Below are 12,856 nucleotides of genomic sequence, written 5' to 3' on the forward strand. Positions count from 1 at the left end.
AGATTAATTAGTGCCTCATTAGTGCGTGATATCTCGCGAAGCTAAGTAAGTCAATACTTAATCGGGATTTGAAGTTAAAAGATAAATTCAAAGCACAATATATATTGGAAAATCTGGAGAGAACGCAAAAGCGACGCTTACTTTCGACGAGGTACAAGTTCAAATATTCGTCGACACTTGAGTTTAGCTAGAATGGTTGCTGATAGAATATCAGGGAATAGCCAAGGTCTATACCGAAGAAAGACATTATTGGACATTTTGTTTACATGTATTGCACCGTATGAATCATTTGGTGAGAAGTGAGCTTTTGAAATCAGTAGACGAGAATTGGCATATCGAAGCTCGTTGTCCACCCAAGTTGTTTGGATCTTGGGAAGAGTTGCCGAAGAGTAAGGAGTATATATATGATAAAGGAAGGAACCATTTATCTTGATATGCCCTTGTAACTTTTAAACTAAAGGACAGAAAACGCTGAAATTTGTAAGCCATGCAAATATTGACAGGAAGACATTATTTGGACGTGAATGAAATGCCTACACGTTGTATTTGGTATGGATTCCTACGTTAAATTTACAGGCCCGTAACTCCCGAACCCATTGCTGACTGATGCTGAGAATCCATATGCATTTTCATTAGGACTAGCTCTTTCAGGATATGTGTCGTATTTCGCCACTTTGCATTCAAAGAAGCAAAGTGTTAGTTGTAAGATTTGAAGTGGACTTAGGCTTTTAGAAAATTTGGTATAGATAAAGCTTACATTTGCTGCAATTTGCCTTTGTTCTCTTCCACGGCAACCTTCTCCTTACTCCCAAGGAAGTTGACTTTATTTTTTTAAGAAATTGAACACCAAATGGTTAATAGAAACCCAGTAATAGAGACAGAAATAAATTGCTTCCTCAGTTTGGTCGAATGTCTTTTCAATTTATATCGAACTTTTCGTCATAAGCATAAGTTTCATTTCTCAGTGTGAAAGTATGATCAACTTCCAAACTAGTGGAAATTCAATACTGAAACCAGAAGTAGTAGATCTATAACATCGTGTTGCAATAGAGGGATAAGTAAGAGATAGAACCTGTTTTTTGGATACTGAATCCATCTGAAAAAAATTTTCATTATCTCTTATTATTAATATTGCATAGGAATTAATATTGAAACCGAAAATTATATTAGTTTTTTACAAATTACAGTTTCGGTAGAAGAATAAGTGTTAAAATGAAATGTATTTTTGGGTCGTGAATCAATATCAGAAAACCTTCTATTACCATCTTCGCTCTATGAGGATTAATACTGGAACCGGAAATGGTAATAGATTTCTAACACTTCTGATTACAATAGGGCAGAGGGTGAAAACACTTTTTTGTTCTAAAGACCACATTGATAATGCTTATTACCCAAGAATGCCGCATATGATAGTTCTGAACAGATTCTTAATTTTTATTATTATTTTACAGTTCTTAGGTATGAAAATGTAAAACATACTACGTAAAAAGATTTAAAAAAGATAAAAAAACACACATTGATTTACTCTTTGCTCACCTAATGACTTCTCTAAGATTGCTTTCGTCGAGATAGCATCGGGATAGATTTTGTCATGAACGTTTTGAGCTTCAACTGGTTCTCAAGATGCACATCTGCAATCTCAGTTCTCAAAGTATTCTTGATTTGTTGTATATTTCATATTCCTGATACAACTTAGCATTTTTCACAATAGGCCCAGAAGACTGTACTTCATGAATCTGAAGACGGCACGTGATTTCATGGCCGCAGGTTTCTTTCCCCTACAACAGAGGAATAAAGTTGGACAAAGAACCCATTCATGTCATACTGAATCCATATTCAACAAGTGCTTCTCGCTGTCTACTACCATTGTTACAGTAGAGCAATCACTTTTGAAGCCACTTTCGAGTTTTGATAAAGGGATAAAGGTCGAAATGAAATTTATTTTTGGGACGGCGAGTTCATTTCAAAAGGCTATTTCTCGTTATCTCTTACAGTTTGCTCTACAGATATCAATATTGAAACCGCATGTTGCAGTGAATATTACTTCCCGTTTTAACAGAGACATTAGGTTGGAGATGGAATCCTTGGGAATATACCTATGAATTGATTGCAGTTAATAATTTTTATCTATGGCAAACAATGCTGAAAAATGAACGTGGTTGATTTCTACTACTTCCTGTTTGAATAAAGGGTTTAAAACGGAGACGGAACTTATTTATGAAACGCTGGATTGATTGCAAAAGACCTCTTCTCGCTATCTCTAACCGTTTTTGCTCTAATGCCTGTTGACAAACAGACGGACGGAAGGATATAGATGTTCTATAGGACTCCCAATACTTTGCACAGCATAGTTTGGAAGGCTAAACCGTTACGTAACTTTCAACGGTGTTGTGACATAGCAATTAATATTAAAATAAAAGGAGGAAAATTCTTAAAAGGTGGAACAATTTTAATAATTACATGTGGGTACGTTATTTCATTTGCGATATACTACAAACATACATTGCTATCATTATATGTAAACATGCACGAAAGAAAGTCAAAATTTTCCGTTTGGATAAATATATTATCAAATTCAACGAAAAAAAAATCACATAAAAGATCACATGACAAAATATATATTTACAGCACTCAACCATCACATTATGAGTGTTTTATGACTGAATAATGTCCTTAGCTGAAGGTCTTAACATCATGTTTCTCAACAAACACAGGTCTCTTGCCGTAGCTTTTCTTCCGGGCACTGTCTGGATATCATAGAGCTTCAGTAATAAATCTGTCGTGAACAAATCCGGAAAAGATCTTAATAAGCAAGGTACCTGTAAAAATGAATATTGAAAGAATCTATTAGTATTATCACTAAACTAGTAAGTGCAATTAATCGTTAAACTAAAGATAACGAACATTTAAAGCATACAAAAGTTTAAGGCTACAGGATGCTAACAATACGACGGACTTTAATCAATCATTGCTTGGCTTCACAATCCTAGAATCGAGGGCTATTTTTTGTCAACCTTCGTTAAGCTACCAAAGGAGAATAATGTAAAATGACAAAACGGGAACATCATAAAACTGTTCATTAGAAGTTGTCTCTCCCCCACTCCCTCACAAACACATGGATAGACAACCCGTGAAGCGTTGCAAAGTAGTGAACTTTAAAATATATCGAGTCCACATGAAGTGCCTGCCACGTGTAATTCGATTTCGCCAGACACTGATCTTGAAATGTCAGGGTACTCAGTAGATAGTTCAGAAATTTACAACTTTCACGATCCACATGACTCACGTGTTCAGCACGGTCGTCTGCTGTCATAGTTTTCCACCCTTGGCCGCCCTCGTCGTGTACCTACGTAAAAGAACCTTCTTTAAACTATGCAGCACTCGTGCACACAGCCACTACTTATACACTTACTCAGCTGACGATTAATTATGGCTGTATTATGCTCTTCCGCCTGAATAGAACCAAAGACCGTTACTACCAGAGGTGATCACTCTATCACTGAACAACCGTGTTCCCTTTGTTAGCCAATGTGTTCGATTTCATTGGTTAATTGATTCATTTGGAGTTTAGCATCCCGTTCAGCACGAAGCCTGTATAAGATGTGGATCTACAGGTTAACGCGGGATCCGAACCACATGTGCTCCCACCGGAAATCGAACGTGGAATCCCGCGCCAAAGACGCGTAAGTTAACCATATAGCAGCAACGGAGTTCGCTTCCAATTACATGTTAAACTGTAATTTACCCGCAATTGTCGATGCTAACACGACAATAAACTCCAAACAACCCCCCCCCCAAAAAAAAAAAAGATTAAACTAAAGAGTTCTCAATATTTGCACAACAAATGCCGTAAAACTTCGTACGATTATCACCAAAGGAACCAAAACGAACTGGTCAACACATACACATGACTATTTTAGTTTATTCTACATCTTTCACACAGGATGAAGTAAGTACAGATCACTTCACAACTGTGAACAAGTAAAATTCAGAGACTTCTGTCACGTAACACACAGCACCACGTCAATGTCTAAAAAGTAAATGTTTAGCTTTTATTGAATAAAAAAAAAAAAAAAAAAAAAAAAAAAAAAAAAAAAAAACTGAATTACTCCCTCTGTACTAAAGCAGTATGGATTTTTTCGTTGATAGTGCGTTTTTCTTATGCGCCTAGCACTATTTGAATATGATCTACAGTAATTTGAAAATCTTTTTTCCCTTCCTTCTACCCCCTGGTATAGAGTGGACTAAAGTGGTTAAGTTATAAGATAAATAAAATTGTGTATCGTGTGTAAATTTGGTGAAGATCGGTTGAAATCCATCCTTTCCGTCTAAATAGCAATTGCAATTATTGACCTCAGAAAACACGAAATACTGGAAATTTTGTGTGTCTTTGGTTCCCAAGTCATTGACCATTAAATTTGAGAGATTTTCAAAAATAAGTCTAAACTTGAAATTAAACTGCCAATTACTCGGAGACAAAAGGTCTGCACATCACCATATTTAACATGCTTACTGAGATCGGAAAAATCTACTATCATTCCAAATTTGGTCAAGATCTAAGAAGTTTCATTGATTGCGTACGATATACAGGGTGGCCTAAAAGTAAGTATACAGTACCGTACTGATCAGCTCATTGCATTTTATATTATTTCTTATTGTTATCCATCAGGTAGACTTAGTTTATTATTTATTCTTAATGTGTTTTTACATACATCTTAAGCTCGGAAGAGCCGAAGCAAATAAACCCATAAACTAGAATGTTATACTTGATCAGTGCAGGAGTGTATACCTACTTTTGGGCCACAATGTATACTATTCTTGTTACTGATTTAAGAAGAAAAGTTGATAAACAAAAGGCGATGAATATGTCGCTATGCTGTTCACAGATACAACAGAAAATAAAATATATGAGTTTCCAATTCTATACAATTTATAAAGTTTATAGAAATGCTGATATGCAAAATTAACGTAGCAACAAAATTAGAAGAACATGATTAACGTAAGAATAACAACATTCGAGAAACATGAAATAGAAAAAAAAGGTAAATTCTAACATGATGGAGCTCAGTTTTATTTATTTATTTTACTATTTTTTTATACATGATAAAACTAAGCGCATTAAAATGTCACAATATAGATAGATATACATATTGAATATGTTTCTCTGGTGTTGCAAAAGCTGACTTACATTTCGCTTCGAAAGTTTTACCAGAGCTGTTTTCTGACTATTTGTACTGAGATTGCGTACTAAAGATGGAATGAGATCATTTCATGCTTGCTAGTGGTGCCAAATCAAGATGGCGGTCACATTCCAATATGGCTAGTACGTGAAACCCACATTAATAATTATATGTCTTTGTATCTCTGTAACTAATGACCCTACGAAAATTTTAGTTCTTCAATTTTGAATATCAATCAACAATTTTGAACTACTACATCAACCACTTTAATTTTACTGTTTCTCTCTTTGTTGTTGTTAGTCACTTAACAGAATGTTAGAATAGACATTGCTGAAGTTTAAATAAATGAAAAATGTTGGAATCTGCATAAAGTTTATGCTTTAATGTAATTTTTGACAATGAAAATAATCTTATCTGAATGATGCGTCTTACAAAATATTTTCATTGCTTCAAAATTGACTATCATTAAATTTTACGTAAGTTTACTGTCATGCAAAATTTCCATAGGACCATTGGTTATAGATATACGCTCCAATCATCAGCGTGAAGTGCGTGTGACGGCCATCTCGGAATGTGCCCACCAACGTCATTTTGCACCAATTGCAAGCCTGAATTATCTCACTCCATCATCAGTGCCCCAATCACAGTATAAAATAAACAGAGAACAGCTCCGGTAAAACTTTACACGCGGAAAATTATGTGAGTTGTTCAAGAAAAAAGTTTCTTTATGTCGCCAAAAAATTATTTCTTAAGGTACAGACAAGAATCAAGTTGCACCAAGTAGTATGGTACTTTCTCACTTTTCAACATAATCTAAAAGGAGACACAAGCATTTGTCCCATTGTTGCACGAGATTTTGAAACCCATCTGCAAAAGATTCGGGTTCCAGAGAATAAAGAACAACACTTTACACAGCTGTCTGAGCCTTCAAATCATTCTGAAAAAGTTGACCCTGCAGCTGGGACTTCAGTTGTGGAAACAAGTTAAAGTCAATCGGGGTCAAGTTAAGTCTGTAGAGGCTGTATGGTAACCTTTCTCGTTTCATTTCTCAAAGTTCAGCCTGTGTTAGTGCTACCGAACGGAAAAGAACATTGTCATCCACAAGAATGACACCAGCAGAAAAGAGTCCAAGACGTTTGCGATGAATTGCGTTTTTCTCTTCACTTTCTCCAGTGTATGGTGATAACGTGCAGCACTGACTGTTTTCCCTTTCTTCAAAAACTCTGTGAGCACTATTCCCTTGGAATTCCAAAAGACAGTAATAAGAACCTTACCTGCAGACGGCTGAACCTTGAACTTTTCCTTCACAGGGTACGTGGGATGTTTTCATCGCCATGTCCGCTTGACTTCTGGAATGTAACGATGAGCAAAGCTCTCATCTTGAGTCACAATACGGCACAGAAAGTTGTTCCCTTTATTGTGGTACCGGGTCATAAATCTACAAAACAGACCATACAGGTGTTGTGATGTTGTTCAGTGAGTTGTCGTGGGACACAACGTGATGAAACCGTCGCGTATCCTAGTGTTTCGTGGATGATCTTGTGTGCAATCTCGAGGAAATGTTCAAATCAGCGGGTGCTTCATAAATCTCGATTCTTCGGTTGGGCAACACCAGTGCATTCACTGGTCAACCAATGTTGGTCACTGACTAGAGACGGACCACCGGGCCGATCCTCTCGAATATGCTTGTTCGTCCTTGTAGCTGAAGATAATTCGGACCACCTTCGAACCATTTGCACTGACACTACAGTCTTCATTAAAAACAACAGCTTACTGTAGATGTCAATACGAGCAAGGTCATTTGCCCACTCATACTGGATCACAGAACGAATCTCTTCTTTACTCAACATCGCCACCACACATTGTTCCGCCATGACTCACTACTCCTCAGGCAAGGACACGTTTCTCACTGCATGACTCATGCAAATCACGCGCTGCGCATATGCGGTAGCCCGCATGAACATTGTTGTGTGTCAAATGTAGAGGAAAGACGAAAGAACATATTACTACTTTCATATCAATTATCGGACTTTTATTTTCTTTAAAAAAAAATCCTTGAAACGATCCCTTGACCCACGTACTAGCAAGACGGACGTGTGGCGACCACCTTGGAATATGGCTATCATCTTAGTTTTGCACCACTTGCAAGCATGAAATCTTCTCATTCCATCATCAGTATGTCCAACTTAACATAAATCAGTTAAAAACAGCTTCGGTAACACTTGCAAGCAAAATGTGAGCCGGTTCTCCGTCTATGGGAGTGTATATCTCAAATGAGATATTTGTACACAGTGTTTATTATTTTATTGTTATGAATGAAAAACAGTTGAACTCCACTTAAAAACGAGTTCCTTTCTATTTCAATTTTCTTCTGAACCCTATCGTTTAACTGGGAATAAAATAAACAGAAGTCAACGTGATTATTGAGGCATTTATATGGCATTGTTAGGAAGTAATAGAGAAAAGAACACTTAAAAGCTAAATGACTATTATTATATAAACTATCAAACATTGTTTTCTTGATCACTTTCTTGTTACTTGGATACTCTGTACTCTACATATCTTTGGCGTAGGAGATACAGGTTGCTTGTGTGGTTCGAATCCCATGTTAAGCTGTAGATTCATGTCTCATATAGCCTCGCTGCTGAAAGGAACGTTAAACTCAAAATCACATCACATTACTTGGATACTTTGTACTATGTGTACTTCTCTATGCCTTAATATACATTTAAATGATGCAATGCTCAAAACTTATCATCAACTACAAGGACAACATTTTAATAGCCCATATCAATTCTACAATAAATTAACATAGTAAGCTTTTCTAAGCAACAAGAACACGTGCATAAACCTATTGTACTTCTCCCCACATTACCATTAACTAAAAACTTAAGCTCGCAACGTGCTTAACAACTCTTCCCAGTTCTTTAACAAACTAAGTACCCTCTAACAGCCAAGCACAGTAATCAACAAAAGTACGAATTAGTTCGGGCAATTTTCTTTTGGTTACAACTACACAATCAATCAACCCCAGTAAAGCTTCTTTTGATATACTGGTAATGTGATTCTCCAAGATTTCTAAAACACTTCTTAGATTGGTGCATTTGTTTTTAAGTTATTCATAAGGGAACATATACAAGTGTGCGCGTACACTTTTCATGAAGGTACCATTAAAATAAATCGTATTACACTCACCAATGTGTTGGGCATAACCTGAAGCACAAGTCTTGTTCTATCTTTTCCACATTTCACAGCGAACTCCAAAAACTTGAACACAAAATGAGTCTGTTGAGATACCTCTCCATCCTGAACAATTACTGAAAACGCTTGAAATAAGCTGCTTAGAGCCATATGCAAAGGGTCTTTTATCGACTGCGTTGTGTTGTATACAGAACTTGATCCACCAAACACCAAGGAAGCATCTGTTGCTTCTGGAACAGCTGGAGCAAGGCGACGGATTTTCATTGGACTTACAACGCCATTTAAGTCCTACAACAGAAAATTAAATTAAGACATTATTTCTAAACTACAATACTACAAAATGTCAAAATAAAATCTGAAACACCGTATAAGCATGACTCGTAAAATAAGGCAGACGGGTGAGGGATGTAAGTAAATCATGATAATGAAAAAATGGTGAAATGAGAAAGCAGGAGCACACGCAAGAATTCCGTAAATACTCAAAGATACAATGCTGTCCACTTTTTTTTCTTTCTTAAACTTCAAATAAGTATCCTTCACTTTTTTCTGCTCTTTACTTTTTCTTCAAAGCTACAAGTCAGAAATCAGTCAATCACTATTCTCCCTCTCCCATTTAACTCTCTAAATGTCCTTTACCAAAAGCAATACGTTCTGTGTGGAACACTCAATTTTATCGGCAGCAACTTCACGGTTTCAAGTGATAGTAGGGCTTAGGTAATAAATAATAAATAATAATAATAATAAATAATCTATATATATAAAAGAGAACGTACAAATCCTTTGTGAACTCATCACGCTAATACGGCTGAACCGATTTCTTTCATTTTTGGGGGGTTGTTAGGATTTGGACCCTAGATGGTTTTTATCATATCACTTTAATTTTTAATTACCAGTGTCTTGAGATAATGGACCATTCAAGTCTCCATAGTTCATCATAGGTAAAAATAAACGTATGTATATGCAACCCGCATGACCACGTGACTCGGCGGGTTAACATAAATGACAGGCGATGCAATTTGAAAGCGAAAAAGTAAAAATTATCTAAGTAACAAAGTTTATTGCGTTCCGGGGTGACCGCAGCGAAGCGGGGTGAACGCTGCTAGTAAATAATAAATAAATAAATAATAATAATAATAATAATAATAATAATAATAATAATAATAATAATAATATCATCTCCTCCTCCTCATCGTATTTAAAACTTAATTTCTATAAACGACCTAAAATATACATCTTAGTCACTTATTCATTGTGGTGAATAGGGTGATATACTTCACATATGCTTAGTTGTAAAGCTACACATTTTTCAAATGTTATTCGATTCATAAATTTTACTATCCATATCTAAACTTTTCTTTATGTATGATCACATCTTTCGATATTAGAAGCAAAATAAATAAATAAATAAATAAAAATAAAAAATAAAATTCTGCAATTCTATGTGCTCAATAAATAATACATATCTAACTGCATTTTTCTTTCTAATATTTGAAAGATGGGGAGAAGGCTATTATTGTTATTTGTTGAAGTTTAGCATTCCTTTTTAGCGTTGAGGCTATATGAGAACATGCATTTTAAGATGGAATCCGACGAACTGTTATGCGTTGAAATTTGAATGTTCTCAAATCCAGGGTCCTGTGCACCAAAGGGACATGCGCTAGTCACTAGATCAGTGGCGAGTGATATGGAGAGGGGATACTAATCGTCTGGAAATATTTAAACTTCTCTAAAAATCTAGCGAAGCCATTATCACAATATCATGTAGTTCGTTTATAATACAGAAGAGTAGTTACATATACTTTCATATACAAGTGTATTTGGTGTATCTCCATAAAGAGGTATTGGCAGGTGTTAAACTCAGAATATTTTAATCATGATAATGGGGATAACAATTCAAAGATTTTTTTAAACAACATTGTCGGTAGTAGAGACATGAGATAAGTGTAGATTTAGGTGAAATCGGTCAACTATCAAGCAGATATTTACCATTCGTCAAATACTCGAAACGAAATGGGAATACAATATCCCTGCACTGCTGCACATCAATTATTTATTGGTTTCAGAAAGTAATAGGACTGTTAGAAGGAGACATTATACAACTCTCTTACTGAATTTGGTACACCGAAAAAGTTACAAATTTAGATTAATTAATCCGTATTTAAAAGAATCTCAAAGTAGAATCCGATTGAAAGTTTTTGTTCACGAGTTTTCACGTCGAGAATGGCTTGAAACAGGAAGATACGATGTCATTATTATTCAATTTTATTCTGGAATACGACATAAGAAAATCAAAGATAGCAACCAGAGCCATAGAGGACGATATGAGAAGAATAAAAAGAAATGCAGAGAAAACTAAATACATGGAAATTCGCCATGACCATAGTACTGCAAATTATGGATACGTTATAATATTAAAAAATAGTTCGACAAAGTGGATACTTTCAAATATCTGGGATAAATATTAAAAGACCAAAAGCATATTCACGAAGAAATTAAATGTTGACTGAAAGCAGAGAATTCGTGTTATTATTCAGTCCAAACCTCATTTTATATTCGCGAATTCTTTCGAAGAATTTGAAACTTAAAATAAAATAACAATTATGCCTATTGTGCTATATAGTTGCAAAACACGATCGTTTACTTTGAAAGAACATTGAATCCAATAGGGACAGGAATAGAGAATGGAGGAACTTTCATAATGGGAAACTGCACAATTTACAGTTACCCTAACGTTATTAGGATCATTAAATCTACGAGACTCACAAAGGCAGATCATGTAGCCAGAAAGGAAGACAGTAGGAACGCTTTAAAAATTGTTAACTGGAATCCCAATCGGAGAAAGGCCTCTAGGAAGAATGGTGCATATGAGAGGCCAAGACAACAAGCCTGGAGGAAAGACAACAGAAGGAAACCACCGAGTCGTATTTTATCACAAATTTACTGTGGTCGAATCCGAGGTCTTCTCCACCAGATGCGAGCACTACGCCGATTTAATAAGAGCATCCTACTATAACGATCCTACTATAACTGTTCAATAATCTCCTTTTTAATAAAATTATTGACTTTCTATAACAAAAGTGATCCGTCTTCCTAAGCAGAAAATTTCTTCATAACATACTGGTACTACTGAACAACTAGCTGTTTTCATTAAACTCTGTTTCTTACAAAATTTTGATGTATATTCAAGCTGATAGTATATCATCCTTATCTAAAATATTGCATAAAAATAATAAACTTTCAGTTACAAAAAATTCTTGAAAACACTCTCATAATTTGAAAGAAAACGACATCCAACAATGGAATAAGTCAATGCCAGGATAGTGTTGTTCAATATAGACCCTGGGCAACTTCCTTACAAAATAATTTCTACTTCCCACTATTTATGTTTTCAGTTTACTAATAAATAAATGCTAAGACGCTTTATAAGTTTGTTGGTTTTTTAAATGAATCATTGGTACCATTCGAAATGCGTTCACAGTTACTCTATGCTTACAATTAATATAGCAGAGCAAAAAGTACTTTTACCTCTGTTTCTACATCATATCGACTTCTTTTGCGACTCGCTCCAATTTGATTGTTTCCTAAATTATTCTGACACTCCACGGCAGCAAAAACGCAATATGCACATAATTTCGCCAAAGCCGATGACTGAGGTTCCACCAGCTCTTCGCTTCTGAAATACAATTTGATACATTGATTTTAAATATTTTAGTTCAGAACTCTAATTATATGAACAATAGAACTTAAGATTATTATTAGTTACTCTTATCAAATTTTGTTCAATATCTTGTATACGCTATGATGTATGTCACTACTTGGCATCAATTATAAAACCGTTAATATATTTGTAACAAAATCTACTATATACAAGGAGTTCCAAAAGTCCAAGCTCATAGGAAATATTGAAATGTTGTAGATTTAGAATACGCATAGTAGAGCAAGTAGAATATATATTGTAGAATCTGTATCATAGCTATTGTTTCAAGTATAAAAAACATTACAGCAGCAAACTATCACATTAGTGCCCCTCCTGATCCTTGAAAGTATCGATATAAGCACGGAAACGCTGTACATTGAATAACGTTGTTGGTGTGATAGCATGTCATGCAGCACGAATGTCGTCTTGAAGATCTGCAATGGAACCAGACCTGTACTGAACACAAGAGATTTAAGGTGGCACCATACAAAAAATAGAGCCATGTGATGTCTGAGGATCGTGGGGGGCATTTCACTTGTCCATTGTAGTTGATTCATCATCCACGAAGGTAACCTAAACTTGCAACATTTCCATATTTCCTATGAGACCGGACTTTTGGAACATCATGATTAATGAATTCTACACAATGCATGCAAGTTTTTAAAACAACTACAGCTTAATTAGTTTCTCTCTAGCTTAGCATACTTGTACTCACTATAATGCCTTAACTAGTAGTACTGTGTATATAAATCAGAGGCAGATCTTTAATTTGAGGATT

The 12,856-nt window shown here is 35.3% G+C and overlaps 1 protein-coding gene across 3 annotated transcripts in view; it reads right to left on the bottom strand.

Moving 5' to 3' along the window:
• Nucleotides 1-2,545: 2,545 nt before the first annotated feature.
• The window catches only part of MED24 (mediator complex subunit 24), a 124,264-nt gene continuing 113,953 nt past the window's right edge, over nt 2,546-12,856 (bottom strand). For all 3 annotated transcript variants that reach the window (XM_081739861.1, XM_081739859.1, XM_081739860.1), the window contains exons 18-20: nt 11,907-12,054; nt 8,376-8,669; nt 2,546-2,819 (exon numbers count right to left, since the gene is read on the bottom strand). In XM_081739861.1, the coding sequence (XP_081595987.1) occupies nt 2,655-2,819; nt 8,376-8,669; nt 11,907-12,054 (607 nt within the window). In that variant the 3' untranslated portion in view covers nt 2,546-2,654. The remainder of the gene's footprint in view (nt 2,820-8,375; nt 8,670-11,906; nt 12,055-12,856) is intronic.

The sequence above is a fragment of the Thermobia domestica genome, chromosome 15, assembly GCF_964235325.1.
Source record: "Thermobia domestica chromosome 15, izTheDome1.hap1.1, whole genome shotgun sequence".
NCBI lineage: Eukaryota > Metazoa > Arthropoda > Insecta > Zygentoma > Lepismatidae > Thermobia > Thermobia domestica.